Raw genomic sequence first — 20,598 nt, 5'->3', positions numbered from 1 at the left:
TGGACCTCCTTTGTGCAAGGCAGTTTCCATAGGGCACAGAATCAGTTTCCATGCCTTTATCTTCACAGTCGGTATACAGAAGCATTGAGAGGACCTCACTGAGACAAGTGCACTCCACAGTGCCTAGCTAAGATGTGGTCCTTCCTGCAGACCACTGCCAGTATGTGCAAATTAGCAGGCACAAATTTGTTTCTCTAACTTATATACGAGTATGGCATCACATCTAAACAGTCTAGAGATGTATAAATAAATCCTTTTTGCATCCAGAAGAACCTGACAACATTTGATTCTTTAACTGTACCAATTAATATCTGAAAGCTGATACAGCATAATGGATGACAAGAACAAAAACCACTGAACTTATGCATACAATATAAAGTCCCAGTTCCAAACTGGGATGCAGTCTACAAATCTACAGATGCAAAAGTCAGGTCAAAAAGTAGCCATAGCTGCACTTCATCAGGATTTAGGGGGCTAATCCAAATTCTGATGTTAGGCTGTTACTGGTTCAGACCTATCAACATTTAAAATCACCTGCATATTGATAATATATATGAAGCATTACACTTTTCTGAACAGTCTAATAAAATATGTCTCCTTCTACATGGGCCAATGGATCTCCATATTTGGCTTAATTTTAGGAAATATATCAGTGAGTTGTTCTTGGTATCTTTTTCTTTTCCATTCTTTTCTGCATCTCTTAATGTTTTGTTCTCTCTTTTTGTACTTTGCTTCCACAGAACACTGATTTTGTTGTACTTTAATATTAAAACTTGTTTGAATACTTTTGAATACTTGTTTTGAATACTTTTGCTGCTTTAAGTTTATGCAGTTTCTAAATGCTTAACTTTTCAAGAAAGATCAAACAAAAAAACTTCATAAAGTTTTATGGAACAGTATCTTCTACACAATCATAGTTTTTGAATTTTTATTTCAGTATATCTGAGTTTTTATGGCAGACTGACGGATTTATTTTAAGAAGTGTCCAGTATCTCTTTTTTTATCTATTTCTGAGGTTCTCTCCATTATGTCATATCTTCATATGTGTTTTATATATCTCCATTTAATATTTTGCTCATTTTTTTTATGTCTAGCTGCTCCACGACAAAGAATTGAGTTGACCTTTGATGAACCTTATTATATAGAACCCTCATTTGAATGCCGGTTTGATCATCTGGAGGTTCGAGACGGACCTTTTGGTTTCTCCCCTCTCATTGATCGTTACTGTGGTCTGAAAAGTCCTTCACTAATTAGATCAACAGGGAGATTTATGTGGATCAAGTTTACTTCTGATGAGGAGCTGGAAGGAAAGGGATTTCAAGCAAAGTACTCATTTATACCAGGTAAGTATGTCTAAAATTCTGATTGAATTAATGACCATCTGCTCCCATTGAACTTTGTTTACGCTGGCAGTCTAGAGCTGTCATAAGTGCTTCTGAAGTCAAAGTGACAATGTGATAGTTAGAGGTGTCTCAGTCCTGCTAATCCTACGATATACTCAACTAAAACAACTTTGGAAGATTGAGCAAAGGGAATTATAGGCCTATACTTTTCTAGTGAAGAAGTCAGTTGATCTTGTTCATACCTGTTCCATCACTGGTGGAAACAGAAGGAGCATTTATGTAGACTAGTAGCTGGCATTTTCAACAGCCTGTCTTCTAGGAATAAGACATGATGACAAAAACACCTGAAGCCAATCTACACTAGCACTTTCAGCCGGATAAAAAAAATTTAAATCTCCAGTCTGAAAAGCCAGAGGAAATATCTATATAGTCTAAGCCTCAGCTATTAATATAACTAGATTCCCTCAGACCACAGATTTGTTCTTTGTTCAGACAAAGTACTGTGTAGTTTACAGGACATGAAGGAGAGTATAAAATGCTGACAATGACTTTAGACAGACAAAAACTACATCTGCTCTGTGGGGCCACTTAAAACTAGCAGGGCATTCTTTTTACAAGACAATTTGATTTGATCTCCTTGTGCAATGCTTGATTGCTATACTTCATAGGTACTGTACTTGTGTAGTTATGAACATTTTATTGTCCTTTGGGACAAAAGACAATATAGAATTGTCAGCTATTACTACTACTATAAATGTATACACTGGCATAACATTTTTATTTCCTCTTTACCCAACTGTCTTTACTCCTAGAGCACATGAAAACACTATATGTAATTATATACTACTGCTTATAGAACTGTATACCCTGCTAGGGATTGAAACTTGGAAACTGTTCAGATTAACATTGTGACCAGTCCACGGGGAATACTGTGCTAAAATGTTTCCAAAGGGACAGTACTTCTGCATTTTGCTAAGTCCATTTCTAAAGGCATTTCATTAGCATCACTTTCAAAGCTGACTTAGCCTAGTCCCAGGCTGAGGCTTTAAATATACATTTAAAATGTATGTTATTTTCACAATAGATTGTAGGAACTGAAGGATGGATATTTTTTCTTTCCTTCCTCCACATTTGCACAAAGTACAGTAAAATATTTTGGGATTGTGAAAATGGAGGGAGACATGCACACACCCCCCACTTTTAAACACTTGGCATTCAGTTCACAAAGAAGGTTGAAAATCTCTTGCAGAATTTTGCAGACAGTAATCATAGATGTCACTACAGGTAGCTAAAACAGAGGAGGGTAAAGAAGGCATTTTCTTAACTCTAGAGTCTTAAGCTCAGGATTTTTGCATTTTAGTGGAAGTGATAAACTCCCTATACAGAAAAACATTTAGAGGATTACAGAAAGAGCCAAATTCTGGATATTCCATTTGGAAAAAGATTTTGTCCAAAATGGGCATACACTTTCGTATGAACTAGTTCCTTCTTTGAACAGACTAACATTTCACACATATATAGATACTATAATGTCCCAAAACGTGGTGATTTTCTGTGCCACACCTGTGTGTGCCCGTATCTTTTGAGTTTGCATGGTGGTTTGTAAGGAAACACTAACTTGATCATTGAAACAGTAACCTTGGACATCCAAGCCCATTACAGACCCACTTTTAGCCAAAACCTAGTCTCAGTGAAGTCAAGCACCATCATTTAAACATTGTGAAAACGTATATTTTTAACTCACTAGTAGTATATGCAGATATGTATTGTATATATAGATGTTGCATGAAGACAAGATTAGATGAACAACCAAGGCTAAATTCTGCTTTCATAAAAAACGTCTAGAATTGTGCTAATGAAAGAGGCATGGGTACCTGAGAGAAAAATACAGTCTTTGGTACTGAACTGCCTTTCTTTATATTCATTATTAATAGCAATTAGCAATTCCAAAATGTTAATATATTCTACTGCACCACTAAACTACTCCAGTTCAAATTGTACACAGCTAGACAGACAGCAATCAGATCAAAATGTTGCGCACAGAAAGACCCGCTGTACTCCTGTGGAGCTCCAGTGACTTCAGTGGAAACTGGCACAGTTACATATCAGAACGTAGAATGATACAGCAACAAAATACTGAATAATACTTTCTGGTGCTATGCTGGACATCTCAGCTGTCACTATTGAACTACCTTATTCAGATATGGTCAATTATTGTGGAATGATGCATCAGCTAAAAAAATTATGTCTCTGTACCCTCCAATTGATTCAGTAAACTTTCTGGCAATTTCTACTGTGACATAATAAAAAAATCATCTTCAGATTATACAAAACCTTGAAGTTATTCTCAAGCATTAATAGCCCTTGTGATTCATGACTTCTTTCTATTACAGATCCTGACTTCACTTACCTGGGAGGTATTTTAAATCCCATTCCAGGTCTAGTATTACAGTACCAATTTTTTTATATAAGAAATTTTGAATTAATATCATATTGCATTTGACAGCAAGGTATATGTTCTCTCTAGACTGCCAATTTGAGCTCTCAGGAGCTGACGGAATAGTACGTTCCAGTCAAGTAGAACAAGAAGAAAAAACAAAGCCAGGACAAGCAGTTGACTGCATATGGACAATTAAGGCCACTCCAAATGCTAAGGTGGGTTTCATTCATATAATTCAGTGTATAATGGGCTTCCAAGTCATTAGTAACAGGTAATAAGTCATTAACTGTGATTTGCATAATGTCTCACTTTCACTGAAATGAACTATGTATCAGTGGCTTAGGAAATCCAGATAGATGATAGTTTCTGAAATTAAACTTATACAGCAAGTCCACAACTGTTTTCTTCCTAATATTTGAAATTTAAAATATAAAATAAATCTGAAAACTGCTTAGGCAACATTTTTCAAGGGCCTTTGACTTGGCCTATTTTATGGGAAAAGTGCAGGCAAAAATGCTGGCTGAAGACTGATAAACTCCAGCAAATCTTGCTGCCATGGTTTAAAATTTTGCTGCCAGTGGTTCTACTGGGAATTTGGTTCTGTTCAAAGTCAACAGAAGACATAGCTGCTCCTCACCCAGTCTTATTCACAATCTGGCACCTTAGCTAAAACCTATTTTCATCAGCAATCTGAGATAAAATGAAGGGCTTTACCTGGAAATGGCTGAGGCACTGGCACTCCTTGCCTTCCGACTTTGCTGTAGTATCATGTAATCTTAAAGTGCCATAATAAAATTTGCTAGAACTTTTCTGCCCAAGCCCTAAAGGGGCATATTAGATGTTAGAGCTAAAAATCAGTATTAGATACTTAACTACCTAACATTTATGACTGGCCTTGCAGAACTATAGTCTGCTTAAGAAAACAACACTATCTTATGCTCATTATAAACAGCTTGAGCATTATTGTTGGGCAGAAAGAAGGATAAAGTCCTATTCGTAATTCCAAAATATAATAGCTTTAGCCTGCTTTCAGAAAGAGGACCTATGTGATGTTGCAGAATCACATACTTGTTAATTACTTATCAGTTGCAGTGAAGAATACATAATTTTTTTTCCCAGTAGCACACTCATTTGTAATTTTGCTTCTAAGTGTGTGTGTTAAAGTGAATACCACTGTTTGAATGTACCACATGTACATAAAATCAAAAAATATTTTAAGTAGCATTGTCTGCCAAGATCACAAACATATTCTATGGTTTCTTGCATAGTCCTAAGGGTTAACTAACCAGTCTTATTTTCCAACTTCCAAATTAGTACTAAAACAGCAACCTAAATGATATTAATAAGACGACAGGACAAGAGAGAAACTAAAACTGTATTAATGTATCTGAGCCTTTGAGGAAGCGACTCAACTCCCAAGAGCACTATACTAGACTAAGTAATAGCAGCAGTTCTTCCAAAAACAATAATAAAACAATTTTCTCTCTACATTTGCACTTGAGTGCACTGGGTCTTACTCTTAAGTATTTTAATAAATTATTGAATGTTGCCAGAAGGCAGAGTTGTAGTTGGGTCAGTCTTGAGATTAGATCATCATCCTAAATTATTGAGTTGAAACATTACAGAAAAATAACTCTTGGTATTCAGACAGTGGTTTCTCAAACTTCAATTCTGGCAGAATTATGATAATAAAATACGGTGCAGTCTCATGAGAAAAATCAACATAGAAAATTCTTAATTTCTTCAATTTTATTTTATAATAACAATAAAATTGTAGAACTGACACAACTGCAGCAATGAAAGGACTTTTAAAAGTCTGCATAATAGAAATTTAATAAATTACCTCCAGGCTTCATAAAATTATTAGAATAGTTTAATCAATATAATCCAAGAGTGAAGCCCTTTTATATCTTATCCTCTCTGGGCATCTGAAGCCTTGACAAGATCTACTTGCCTGGCACGCTAACCACAAGGAGCTTTTGCTGAGCTGAGCCCTTTTAATGGAATTTTTCTTTTATTTTCATACACAGAATAGATCTATTAAAAGTGTGCTAATTTATTTTTAGCTTCCATTGTAATTCCACAGCAGATATATAAAGGCAATTCTTAAATGAAAAATAACACGTTTCAGACCAAATACTAGCACCCGCAGCTCACCCCCCCATCCGTGAGACATGATGTCAATGGCAGACAGGTTCTCAGCACAGCCGAGAATTTCTGCCAGTAAATCTGACAAAGACAGTGGCAGAAGAAACGTATTTACTGAATAACACTTTGCAGATTGTGATGCTGAACACACACGCAAAGTCACAAGGGAAAATACTTACATATAACAAAGTACTATTTTCACAAAACAGAGTGAGATGAAGCATGAGATAATATGGCACAGGCTGCACCTTCTCACAGCATGCGCAAGGGAAGAAAGTGCTAGCCTCTGGAAAACACTGGGAGAAAAGGAAGAGCCAGAGTGTACGGGTGTTACCAGTCTTTTACTGTATTTTTAATAGCGCCTGTTAGGTGTATGGTGGGGAGGGATTGGTTTTTTCCACACAAAGGTGTTGTTTTTGTTTTAGTGAAATCTTTAAAATTCAGTTTTAAAAGGCTTTGGCACTAGCTGAGATTAAAAATGAGATACAGCAAAAGGGCAGAAGAATAGGTAATATAGCAGTAATAAGCATGGTGTTTGTGCACCCTGTCTTCCCTTCTTCACAAACTCAACAGGAATTTGCAATTATTGCCATTAGGCAAAACGCATGAAAAACTGCACTGTGGAAAAGCTCGTTAGCATTCATCGTATCAGCCACAGAGGTAATTATAAACTGTACTTAAAACCCGTACAGTCAAGACTCAGGCACATCTGAAGAATGTGCTGGAGACCTCATGGATTAGGACCTCCTCTCCCACGGATTAGGAGACCTCAGCCTCCACATGGACAGAGTCTTCCTGATGCAAAATGGATATCTTCAAAAGGAATTTTTAAAGTTTAAGGATGGACTTTTCAGCATACTTTGGTGGCTCAGTTACAAACCTCATCAGCTTGCACCGGAATTTTGAGAATTCCGATACAAACATATAAGGAATTTAAAAGCCCTACAATCTTCCAATGTATAAGTTCTAACTGAATTACAGTTTCTTTCATGACTGATCCAGCCAGATAAATTTTTTGCTAACTCTTCAAGTGCCACCTTAGGCTTCTAATTTTCTTGCTACATATAATGATCTTCCATATACATACATGCCTTCGCCTGGGTTATAATCTACTTTTGGAAGATCTAAGATTGGCTTAAATAACTTATTAACTCTTTCTAAATAGCCAGTTTACTCATTCTCCTGCTTCCATTTTTATCCATATTATTCGTGTTTTCATGTTTTATGTCTTCCATAACACTGCTACAGTTCAGTAATTAGCCTCCAGCCTGAAACTACAAATTTTAATTTCCTTATTTTACGTCAGAGCTTTTCTGACTAGATTCCTTCTAGTATTTTTCACACTGTTTTTATGAATTAAAAAGAAAGGTAAGAGAACAGTTCAAAATACTAGTACGAATTCTGTCAGCATATTTATGGGTTTCTTGTATTCCTTCTAGAATAATAGACTACATTTAGCAGAGTTGCTTAGAGCTTTATTCAGCAACAGTGTGTTGCTTTTCAATTTTCTTGCGGAGGGAAAGGGAATACATCAGAGCACATTGTTAACTAAAAATTGTTTGGGGGAGTGGGGAGAAGTGAAATACACAGAGACACTTAAGACAAATTCCAAGTGATATCCAATACTGACATTACATTTTTAATGCATTTTAATGTAATTTTAAAAACATGTGCAACTCCCAGTTCACAATAGGTATAAGGGGACGGAACATCTTATTCAAGATTTGCCAATAAGCTAAGAAAGAAAATTTCCTTCTGTGTATTACTTTTCCTGGAGATGTTCCTTTCTCTTTTCTAACAGATTTATTTGCGATTTTTGGACTATCAAATGGAGCATTCGAATGAATGCAAAAGAAACTTTGTTGCTGTATATGATGGAAGTAGCTCTATTGAAAACCTGAAGGCCAAGTTTTGCAGCACTGTAGCAAACGATGTGGTGCTGCAGACGGGGACAGGCGTGGTACGCATGTGGGCAGATGAAGGCAGTAGACTAAGCAGATTCAGAATGCTGTTCACTTCATTCGTGGATCGTAAGTAGATTTTAAAGTACCTATTTCTCCTGGTATCAGGGTACTTCAGGCATTTAAGGAAAAGCAGCAGCTGTATATTATGCAGCAGGAACACACCAAAAAAGTGTTGTTTCTGTTTCCTTCACATACAGGTAGGTAAATCAAATACTTGCTTTGGTATAGTTATAAGCACTGTTTCTGAAGAAAGGTTTTCCTTCTCTGTTAAAAAGGATTATTTTTCACCTGAATTCAATAATAATACAGTCTTAGGCAAAGTTCTTCTCACAAAGAGTTCTACAAACAAGCACAGATTTACTTGAAAGAGAGCAACAGGACTCAATGCCTTCTCCCACTAGCACCCAGCTTCCACTTCCCTGCCAGACACCACCCCAGGCTCTTCTCAGCCCACACTCAAGGTTCAGAAGGCTAGAAAATGTAACCCTGTAGACTTTGGATCTTCTTCCTGTCCACAGCCCTACCCTCAAGCTTCAGATCTGGAACAGCACCCACTGCTGCTACCTCCTCCTCCAATGCGTTGTTGCTCTAAAAATAGTATTCTCACATGCACTCCCTCAACGAAGCCCAGCTATGTTGGACAGCCATGGTTGAGGCAGTTAAGCTCAAGTTTACTAAGCAGGCTATACTAAGAGCAGGGCTAGATGGTCATTCATCTCATTGTAAATTGTGACGCTTCTTGAAAGCATGCTTTTTGTGAGATTTTCTCCTGAGAACTTTCTCTCAGAACTTAATTGAATTTTGCTGCCTCCCGTATTTAAAAAGGGCTACAGCATCCACATTGCAGAACCACAAAACCGAGAAGTGGCATCGTCAGCACAGAGGTAGACAAAGTTTGGAACTGCAGAGCAGATCTGCAATACATTGGTAGAGCTGAATAAAACCTATCTGCCATCTAACTTCAGGAAATCAAAACTACAGTTGTGCTAAAGGTTAAGTTTTCAGTAACTTTTGCTTGTAGAATAAATAGTACAGGTTTGGCTTTAAAGAAATAACTCTTTTGACAGTACTAACATGTCTGTAGCCAGTCCTGAAAAAGATCCTGGTCACCACCTTGCAGAAAAGTTCAAGTTACAGGTACAAGGTAGATTTTATATTCTGTTCTGTAAAACAGTAAAGTTTAACACAGGATAAAAATTACCTTCTGTAAAATAATCTTTCGAAAGTGGCAGCGATTTTTAAGAAAAATATTGTGTTGCTTATTTTATGTACATGATAGTAAGAAACAATTACATCCTTCCAAAACTGATCTATAGTTTAACATAAAATAGGTTAAACAGATTAACCTAAAATAGGTTAAACAATAAAAATAGGGTTCAGTAAACTAAAATAGGGTTTAGTAAATTTTTCATACTGTGATTTTCAGTAACTACCACTTTTAAGCACTGCTTGCTTGTCAAACTTCTAATTGCTTTTCCAGTACTTTTTATTTTTCAATATAATTATGAGCATTTGCAATAGTGCAAGTTATTTAAGCTTTCAGTCAGAAAATGCTATGAATTTTGCCAGAGGAATTATTGATTTATTTTATAAATATTGATTTTTTATTTTTTTCGCATATAAGAGGCTGAAACGATGACTACTCCTAAGGTTAGATAACTTTTCAAATTTAAGATTTTAAAGCAACTCAAAAGTCATTGCCAAAAGAAAGTCTGTAGAGGTATGTGGTTGTTCTTACTTATCTTCTAACTTGACATACTATCTTTTCCTTTTCTCATAGGGTAATTCAAAAGTATGGGTCTGAAAAATAAGTTTAATGTATTTTTAAACAATCTAGTGCTAAGCAAATATTCTAACTGAAAAGAGTGAATCCATGCTTATCTTCCTTTCAGATCATTAAGCTATTCATAATTATATGAAGCCAACCATGAAAACAATCAATATTTCTGAAAAGATTTACATAAATGAACTAACTGTGCATGACAGTCACTTCACACATACCTGGTGCTGCTTGCAGATTTGACAAAGTAATTCAGCTAACAGCAGTGTTAAAAATCAATGTATTTGATTTTTGGCTTGATTCAATACATGAATAATGCTAGATATTAACAACACTGAACATTGTACCAGTCTTAGGAAGTTACAAGAAAAGTCTGGTTCTGTCCTTGAAGACTTGGGGACTGCACCCAGTCAAACACTGGGACTGTTAGAGAGACTCTACTCTCCAAATAACAAATAACAGAAAATGAAGTCCATGTGTCCCATCTTTATGAACATGTGAACATAAGCCATTAAAGAGACTACACAGGAACATAAACCGTGATGGTGGATGGAGAAGCAGCAGCAGAATGCATCATTCAAAAAGATACAAGCATGAAAAGGTTCCCCTATACAGGGAAATAAGGAAGAGAATGCATCTTGCATCATAATTCTTCATCCGCTATTCCAAAAGCCGTGCAACTCGATATGGGTCCATACTGAAACATTAGCAAATACACATGGATCCTTATCAGCCATTCTGGACACCACTTTCATACATCTTACTTTATCTCACAGTAAAAAGTATTTTCAATAGACATTGTAGCCTGTTACATACATATCCTTTTTAAGCTATTCTATATAAAAGATAAATTGGACCATTATTTATAAAGCAAAGCTTGCACATTCTTTCCAAATTGAGGGAAGAACTACCTAGATATTTTTTCCCAGTGCATGCCAAGAGGCCAAAGGTTTGGAACCAAATAGTAGAGTGTCTATCATACATCTATGCTATTTAATGTATAACTGACTCCACTAATAACAGACATTTCTGTGATAAAAATATCACATTACTGAACCAGAGAAAGGGAACACCAACTTCTTGTCCGATGTTCTGAAGCCATAAAGAATTCACTGTGTATATTATACAACATCCTGAAGAGATATTTTTATATTTTTTAATGTGAAGAACATTCATGGATGCATAAAATCTTCTTTAGAGGAACTTTCTAGTTAATTTATTTCTTCAAATTTCTAACTATAGCTAGCTAGATAAAAAGCTAAACTGTGCTCTCTCTCAGTTCCTGCATTAGCTCTAATAGGAGGATCTAAGAGCTTTGATTCACAAGCAGGAATGACTTGTATGCCTCCAGTTACCAAAATCTCTTGCAATTACTGAAACACAGTTCTGTGCAAGCTGAAATCTGATTTGCCTTAATATATTACTGGGCTCTAGGAACTGCTTCAGAACCAGCTATGCCATCTACACAGCAGATGCACAGCAGATTGAATAAATATATAATTGATGGGGAGCTTGTGATTTTTAAGTATTTTGTTTTTAAAGGCAAGTATTAAAGCCTTCCTCCATTATCTGTGGTGGGTGACTGTCTCTTTCTGCTACCCAGTTTGAGCATGAAGATTTTGTTTGCAGCATTGATAATACATCTGAAAGCAACCAAATGAACATAGAGTAAACTACCCAATAATAAGTGATATGCGGGAAAAGTCATTGTGTTTAAACTGTAAAGAGATAAAGAATGAATATGGATGTTAAAGAATATAATAGGAATTTACTATTTGGGGGCAATGTGTGAGTTTTGGAAATTCCTAATATTGTCTTCCTCTTCTTTTCTGCAGCTCCCTGCTCAGGCAGCACTTACTTCTGCCATAGCAACATGTGCATCAATAATTCTTTAGTCTGCAATGGCATTCAAAACTGTGCATACCCTTGGGATGAAAATCACTGCAGAGGTGAATACAAAGCAAAGTGTAACCTTTATGATCCAGGATGGTCAGTTTGCCTTTCAAAAAAATCATGAAAGGTCTTTGCCCAAAATATCCTGAAGACAGCTGTACTATTAATCTCAGGAAGGTGTTTCAAATTTTTAATTTAAACTCAGGAGGTATATGAGCATAGTGAAGATTGATCCTACTGCTTTATAGTTAAAACCTTTCTTCCTCTTCAAAATATTCTTTCCATTTTAAAAGGACATTACCTTAATAAGAAATAGAATTTAGTATTTGCCAGGTTGCATCCTACCCATTCCTAAAATTTAAATGAAGCAAGGTTTGTAGGGACAGGTAATATCTTTTATTAGATAAAGTGATACAGCTGGAAAGAGAGAGACAAGCCTTCATGCACAAAAGGCCTTTTTTCAGGTCTGAAATATAAGCAGCAATCTTCAAAACTAAATACAGTTTTAAAGCATTTATTTTGCTTTTAACTTGTTAATCATTTAGACCATCTGAGAGTTAATGCAACTGCTGCATATGGTAGTAGAGGAACTGGGAGGAAGGAGGGATTGTTAGCAAAGTAGGAAGTCATTATCACTTACGGAAAACAGACACACATGTAAATCACTGCTTCTAGAATGCGGCAGGGGAGTAGTCTTGTTGAAACCATCACAACTACAGTAGGACTGTTGCAATCTCAGCTTTAGTAGGGAAAATTCTCATGATTTGAAGAAATTGTCATTTTACTAGACCACATAGAATAAAAATGTATTTACCTGTGTTGCAACAATAACTGAATTTTCAGAGTTGGAAAACAAAAAAAAAACCCACAATTTTGAATTTGTTTTGTGACAAATACAACAGCATAAATAGATCTGAAAACAAAACAACTCTGGAAAGTTTAATTAAAATATTAGCTCAATTTCAAAGAGAAATTCTTCTTAACTGAAGAAGGGGTCAAAACCAGAGAGTTTACATTTATTTACTAAAAGATTTGTTTCATTTCTCTGTTCATAAGCCGTATTTAAAATTGTATTTTGGGAAAACATTATCAAGAAAAAAAAATTTTCACACATTTCTAATAGATACCCTAATGCAAGGTATATTATGCAAACTTTCCAGTTAACAAAACTGATCAGTGACCCCCGAGTCTTCAATACAACAGAAAGTTTCCTCTAAGCAATTCTCAGTTTTGATAATATTCAATATGTTCCCTCTTTGGTGTAACTTCCATTTCCTATCTCTACGAGTGTTTTTGAAATCTTGCCTAGAATCTGCAATTCACTAACCTGCTGCAGCATTTCAAAAATGAATTCCATAAAGACTATATAACAGTGTGAAAAAAGTGTCCTTCTCAATATTTGTAAATTGATGTGCCTAGTGCTGAATGATCTACCATGTTTTATGTTAGATGAAGTCTAAATTCTGCTTTAATACTTATACAGCAGACAATTAAAAGACTGCTGAAAACTGGATCCATCTTGCTATCCAAGGTAGACTGAAGGGAGACTGATGCAACTAAATCAACAATTTTCTCAGCTTCTGCATTTGTGTAAGCTTCTCAGTTGTGCCCTAATACTTCAGGCACCTAAAGTTGTCATTTTGTCCATATCCGCAACTGCCTACAATCTGAGCATGTTGACACCTACCTTATGCCTAAGCCCAGTGAGGCTTAAAAAGAAAAAAAGAAAAAAAAACATAGCAGTAGCGTCCAATTTCTTTTAAGAAAATAAAGACTTCACCTTTTGCATAACAGCTTTTGATGAGAACATCTTCCAAGAACTAAGAAATCTAGGAGCAGATGAGAGAACTGACATAGGACTGAAACCTGTATTTCCCACAAAAGTATGCTAACATTAAGTTCTAAGCTAGAAAAGCCAAGGGGTGCAGTCATCTTTCACATTAAAGCTATAAACGTAAGTCAGAGTAAAGAGTCTAAACTCTGAAGTGGAGCAGTATTTCAGACTTCACCACCCTTATTTCTTATTGGCCAATTCCTTGGAACTGTTTAGTATACGGCTTGGTTTGGATAGCGTACCATGGTGTACGGCCTTGGTTTGGATAGCATACCATGGTATCTAACTCTCGTCATGCACTGTGTCGTGTACTTAGGTGCCTGACACACAGTTCCAGATGTTAGAAGCCAAATATCTGAAAACAGCATGTAACATTTAGGCAACTACATTTTTACTCTTAAATGCTTTTTTTCCTAGTGATTATTTTAGATTCTGTTAGTGTAGAATTCTTTTAGTCACCTAGAACAAGTACTTTTACAAAACAGAAAACTGGAAAAATTTGTCTTCAAATAGGTGTTTTAAGTATGTGAAACCATCTTAATCTGATGCTGCCATCTTGTGTGTTTTCATAAGAAGTGCTACCCAGCAGTGCCACAGGATTTGGGTTGGTTGGGTTTGGTTTTTCCCAACTGACTTGATTACTGGACTGTTACAGTCGGAATGGATCGGAACTTCCCTGCCCTGAAATAGGCGTAACGGAGTTATGCAACAGACACTGTCATTAATTTTCCAGAGTGAAAACAAATAGCATAGTCAGTTTTACATCATTGCTGTTATTGTATCTTACTTTTAAAAAAAGAAAAAGATAATTTTAACTCTAGGTTTCCATCCACTGTCAATGTGGATATTACCAATAGCACCAAATTGTGACAAGGAAGCAGCATCTGCAGCTGTACAAAATCCTCTTTAAACCAAGGATCTTAGAACGTGAACTGAATTTGTATAGGTTCAGAAATGGAGCTGCATCCTAATGGAGTCAGCATGTGCTAGCCACAGAGTTCTGCTGTCACCTGAATTATCATATAGTAGCTATTAATAAAGACAGGGAATTAGACCTGCTGAACAAAAGCACAGATCCAACATGACAAATCTCAGTGACATACAATTGTAGTCTCCAGTGCCATGAAGTCATTATTCACTAATAATATAGCACCCACATGGTGATCAGAATATAGTTTGATTTGCTTTAATACATTATCCAAAAAAGTGAATAATAATAAAAACTTTATATTAATCCCCATTTTCTTTGCAGAAAAGAAAAAGACTGGATTGTTTGAACAAATCACCAGAACTCATGGAACAATCATTGGCATCACATCAGGGATAGTTTTAGTTCTTCTTATCATTTCAATTCTAGTGCAAGTAAAGCAACCTCGCAAAAAGGTTATGGCTTGCAAGAATGCTTTCAATAAAACTGGTTTCCAAGAAGTATTTGATCCTCCACATTATGAACTATTTTCACTAAGGGACAAAGAAATTTCTGCAGATTTGGCAGATTTATCAGAAGAACTTGAAAACTATCAGAAAATGAGACGCTCTTCAACAGCTTCTAGATGCATTCATGACCACCACTGTGGCTCTCAGGCCTCTAATATAAAACAAAGCAGGACAAACCTCAGCTCCATGGAACTTCCCTTCCGCAATGATTTTGCGCAACCTCAGCCAATGAAAACATTTAATAGCACATTCAAGAAAAGTAGTTACACTTTCAAACAAGCGCATGACTGCCCTGAGCAAGTCATAGAAGACAGGGTTATGGAAGAGATTCCCTGTGAAATCTATGTTAGAGGAAGAGAAGATACTGCACAAGGTTCATTGTCTATTGACTTTTAACTTCCTAATGAGGGTGATAACAGTGTACATACAGGATGCTTGTGTATATAATGACAGTGTATATATTAAAAGTGTACCATATGCAGCGTGTGAGATACACACACTTTTAGCTTACTGTATTTCATTTAGAAAAGTCTTCATAACTAATTATTGTTGAAAAACAGTGGACTCCCTCCAATCTTCCCAAGCTACCTATCCAGTTGAGCAACAAAACAGAGGCTTTGCATGGAAATTATTAGTTACGGATATCGGAAAAAAATAACCACCAATCATTGGTCACTAAAAGCAATGACTACTACCTGCCTCTTCCTAGCTTTTTTTCTTCCTTTGATGTCTGCTTTTCAAGACAATTTTAACACCTCAGTTACTTACATAAATAAAAGAGGTTAAGTGCACCACGTGTATGTCAACATAGGTGTCTTATTGTATTTGTCAAATTGAAGGTAGAGTTATTGTGTTAAGTGCCAGTTAACACTCAAGAATTATGTTCCAGCGATCTGTTTCACCTTGTCTGCCATTTATATTGCCTTTAATTACTGGTTCCTCACTCAATGTTTTGTGAGAAATAAGTGTAAAGGATTACTGCCTTTTAGCAATATTTTATCTGAGTTATATTGATTTTAGTACCTTTGGGAATATATAATCTTTGCAGCTTGCGGTTAAAACTCAACTAAGTTCTCAAATGGTATTCTAGATACAAACTTTTACAGAAACAAATGTTTTGTTTCCAGGAGGCTTATGATGTTAAAAGATTCTACCATATATTATATACCCTTGTGACTCCACTGATTTCACAGCTCTTTAGTTAGAAAACAATATTGTTCCTGTTTTTTTCCAAGTATTTACATAAGACGACTGTACTGTGTATTTGTCTCTTAAAATAGCCTTGTACTCCTTAAGGAGCCACTCTTCTCTACTGAAATCAGTGATAGATACTTTGAGCTCATGTCCTACTTGCATGAAGAGAACGGCTCAGAGGTCTGTGGGATCACCAAAGTATATGAAGATACTGGACACAAGGAGAAATCACAAAGCAACTTGTATTTGCCTTTATGGCAGCCTTCTTGAGCCCCTTGTTTCCACTTGCAAAATTGTACATTTCATACCTTTTTTAATGGTGGTTTTAACCTAATTTTAACATTTTTACAATATAGAACAATTTTTAAATATAATAATTCTCATTGTGATTTTTAGACTTTTTATATAGTTTGATACTGTACAGACTATTTATTAAATCAAAATCTAGCACCTGTACAGCAGGCTTGTTTCAGTGTCCATATTAGCAGCTCTGAATAACATGCAGTGACTGCTATGCACATTGCAATTTGCCAAGAATACTTTTAAGATGACTTCTACATTAGCCTACCTTTTACTCCCTGCTTTGTTTGGGTTTATTTTGAAATTTCATTTACAGGAAATATTTTCACTAAACATGACCTACCAGCTTGCAATCACTGTTCACATCCTTTACTTACAAAGGTACGTAAAATCATAGTTACTGTGAAATATTTTTGTTGTGATGATTATAGTACAAAAAGTGTATCTTAATATATGATCCTAGCAACTGAAACATCTTTTCTTTACAGGAAAATATGAACAACAGCTATAATTGCTGATTTTCATTAGAATGATTAAAAAAAAAATCTTACACCAGGCTTAGAATATAATTAAGTTAAAAAAAAAAGCAAAAGAGTGCGCACAAAAGAGAGCGCACACGCGAAAGAGGGGCAGGGGGGACAAACAATTGGTCAGCACTGAAAATTCTCAGTGCTTCCTAACTTCAAAATTATTAAGCCTGTCTGATGTCTAGAAAGAACTTAATCAGAACCCCATTGATCAGGCCCTTAAGAGTGTATCCTGGTGTCAGTTTTTGTGCTGGTCACAGAATGTATTTCATTTTGAAAGAGTGAAGTAGGCATGTTTTTTTACATACACTTCATGCAAAAGATGAATCTTCAAAACTTTAAATTAATTCTGACTTGAAAAATTTTAAATAATGAAAACATTTCTTGACAGATTCCACTTCTCATTGATGTCAGTAATAAATTCCTCATTATGAACTATATGGCACAGAATGTTATTTGCGACAAACTATTAACAGTTCCAGATTCTTTCACCAAGAAATCTGTGGTTTTACATAGGTAGTTCTTGTCCATACAATTAACTCATAAGTACTATGATTCCATAAATAAGTTTTCTTTCTATTTGTCCACGTGCTAAAAGTATTTTGGTCCCTATTTGTCCCTAAATTATATTGGCTTTGAACCAATAACAATAACACAAACAGCAAGCCTGCAAAGTGCAAGTCTGGAGAAAAGGGGAACAGCACTAATGATGAAATTCTGCAAGCAGCCTGAATAATATTTCAGTCTCAGTTGCTTTGTATGGCATGGTCAGAACACACCTACTTTTTAGGTACCCCAAGGCAGCTAGGTCAGCTCTCATAACCAGAGACATCTTTTGTACATAGCTTTTTCCAATATCACCAAATCAAGCTCTCTACCAGATGCATTTTCTCCCCTTCCTCATGTTCTTTCTAGTTATTTTTTGTTATTGTTTATAGCATAGACAACTAGACAGGAGTATCTGTACTATAATACCTGCTCCCACTTTCCAATACAGAGCGAACACTCCTGGAGGGTGTTTTTCCCTAGTGTTTCAGTAATAGCATACCCAAACTGTACTGTGGCAATAATACACACTTGACCAGATCCGAGAGGGGGAAACCAAAGGAAATTATGATTTCTACAGCCATATATATATATATATATTTATTTATTTATTTATATATTAAGGGCAGGAAAACTGAATATCTGTGCTAGTTTATTACAAGTAGAATAAAATTAACACTGAACCCAAAAAATCTGAAAGGAAAACTTGTTTAGTTTACATGATAAATAACATGAATAATATGCATGTCAATAATATGAAATGTCTACACAGCTCATCCTCATGTTAGGTTCAGTTATTTAACTGTGCTTTAAGAAAAGAATGGTTAACTATTAGAGCCATACTTCCTCTTCCAGAAGAACGAAATCCCCTTCACTAAAGAAAAAAAAGTAACTGGGTGGACTGCTTGGTATCACTCAGAGTGCAGAAAGCTGCCATTTTCAGCAAAAGAATCCAGTATTTTATTTAAAATTTGCAAGGTGATATCAGCATTTAACCAAAATGATTAATGGTGATATTGGAAACTCAGACTTAACTCTGTTACTGCCTCTGAAATGTTTCAGTGATCACAGAAATATTAACTTGTACTTAAAGAGCACAAAATGCTCTTGTCTGGTATGGAAGACATAACCTTCATATTGAATACAAATTATAATGACACATAAACATTACTTTCTATACTAAATAAAGACAAAGAATGGTTATGGAAAGAGCTATCATTGACTTACAAGAAAAGGTGCTTGGCATGTATACACTTCATAGAATTTTTAGCAATTTTTTTTTTTTTTTTTTTTTTTTTTTTTAACAATACAGAGAATGCTGTGTACTAGCAGATTTCCTGCTGGCTTAAAAAACCTTTCCTTACTTTCCAAATCAATTTAGTCCTTAAATAAAAAAGATTATATAGCTTACCATTCAATAGTGATAACACTTAAATTGCTCCTAAACTGTTTAAGTATAATCCTTTATCTAAAAGGCTATCAACAGCACAAGTCATAACAAATATGTGCACATAATACTTGACAACTATATCTGAGATGCCAAGAATAAATTACTACTTCAAATGGAACAATTTCAATTCATATGGCCATATGGAAACACGTATCTAAACTTTGATCTTCCTGTACTGTCAGTCACTGTTCAAAGTAAAATTCAGTCAAACCCATTTTGACATGCCCTTGTTTCAAAGTTTGTTATGGTTGTTCAAAAGTTCTGCAGAATGCTTGTCACAACAAGATTCCAAATCTATGTCAAGATAAGCTGATTTTGTATTATTTGAGATCATACTGTTACAAATGTACATTAATTCTAAAGCAAGAAAGGATTTTAAAATTAAAAGCCTTTCATAGTTGAGTTGACTTATGTTTTGGAAATTAGTAATTTATAGCACCTAACTCAATTTAGCAATAACAGCTGATACCTCCACAAATTCTGTTCTTGTAATTTCCAGTGGTAACCATTTCTGTATAGGATAAATCCCTCCTATGAATACACAAATAAAACACATGTCGCTATGCTCCAATATGTGATTCTGTGTCACCATGGACCTGCCAGGGTATTTTCACATTCAAGTTCCTTTGCTACACTCCATTTTGCAGAATCAGCTTAACAAAAATCTGTTTTCTATCTGCTTCATAGATCATTACCAACAACAGTCATTTGGGAATTCTCAACTTGTTCCCTCTTATCTAGCTATTGAAGATAATCCACCATATACCAGATAAAACAGCTTAATTTTCATAAGCCTGTCTGTTCGTACAGAGCCAAGCCTAGGGAGAAACAAAGTAAGGACTTGATGTCTTTGTATGTCTTGCCATTACCATCATGTAATTTATGGTAATACCTTTTATAACGAAGAAACCCACACAGTTTATATGTAAAATTCTGTCCAGAAAAAAATAAAGTGTTACAATAAACCAAATAATAGATGCTTAATACCTATACACCTCAAAATTCAAAAGTGATTTGCTATTTTGAAATCTGAATCATACCTTCTGAGCAGCAAGAGCTGTCAGTGCTGCCAGTGTGCTTAATGGAGGCACAGTTTTTCTGCACTTCTACTTCCTCTCCTCCCAAACATAGATTTAATAGGATCTGTGAAGTTTTAAATCTTATTTTATTGTATTATTAATTTATATACAGAAATATAATCTTCTTACTTGCATCTTATAATTAGCCTCAAAGCACACTATCACCCACACAAAAGTTGCTTCTTTTTTCCTTCCAGATATATTTAGGGAGAAAAAAAATATCTGGAATATTTATCATTGAACAACAGCTTTTCAGAATTCAAGCATTGTGTTCATTTCAGGGTTTATACTGCAACTTATTTTTCACTTGAAAAATAAGAGAGTACAAGGAAACCCCAAAGCTCCCAGGATTAGTACCCCACAAGATGCTTTGTTCTCTTAAATAAAAGTAATAAGTGATAACATACCTCCTTAACCCCAAATGAATATGGCTGAACTGGAACAGAGTACTTCAATTCTCTAGTATTTTATGGGGAAATAATATCAGAATTAAAAGGCCATATGGTTTTTATTACAGAAAATGGGTTTAGTTTGCCCCTAGTTATCACACTTAGTTTGCTCATAACGCTTGTCTTCAATATATACCACATTAGCCTGTGAATAATACAACAATCCAGAGCTTGAGCTTCCTTTCAGTTCCACTGGGAAAGCACACCAAATTGT

General features: G+C 35.4%; 1 protein-coding gene across 1 annotated transcript in view; it reads left to right on the top strand.

Moving 5' to 3' along the window:
- The window catches only part of NETO2 (neuropilin and tolloid like 2), a 31,509-nt gene extending 15,126 nt beyond the window's left edge, over positions 1 to 16,383 (top strand). Inside the window, exons 4-9 of the mRNA XM_067302547.1 lie at positions 1,095 to 1,343; positions 3,737 to 3,781; positions 3,871 to 3,998; positions 7,733 to 7,961; positions 11,511 to 11,624; positions 14,655 to 16,383. Of these exons, the coding sequence (XP_067158648.1) occupies positions 1,095 to 1,343; positions 3,737 to 3,781; positions 3,871 to 3,998; positions 7,733 to 7,961; positions 11,511 to 11,624; positions 14,655 to 15,235 (1,346 nt within the window). The 3' untranslated portion in view covers positions 15,236 to 16,383. The remainder of the gene's footprint in view (positions 1 to 1,094; positions 1,344 to 3,736; positions 3,782 to 3,870; positions 3,999 to 7,732; positions 7,962 to 11,510; positions 11,625 to 14,654) is intronic.
- Positions 16,384 to 20,598: the final 4,215 nt, after the last annotated feature.

Source organism: Apteryx mantelli, chromosome 10 (assembly GCF_036417845.1).
Source record: "Apteryx mantelli isolate bAptMan1 chromosome 10, bAptMan1.hap1, whole genome shotgun sequence".
In the NCBI taxonomy this organism is placed as follows: domain Eukaryota; kingdom Metazoa; phylum Chordata; class Aves; order Apterygiformes; family Apterygidae; genus Apteryx; species Apteryx mantelli.
This window is presented reverse-complemented; position numbering and strand designations above follow the sequence as displayed.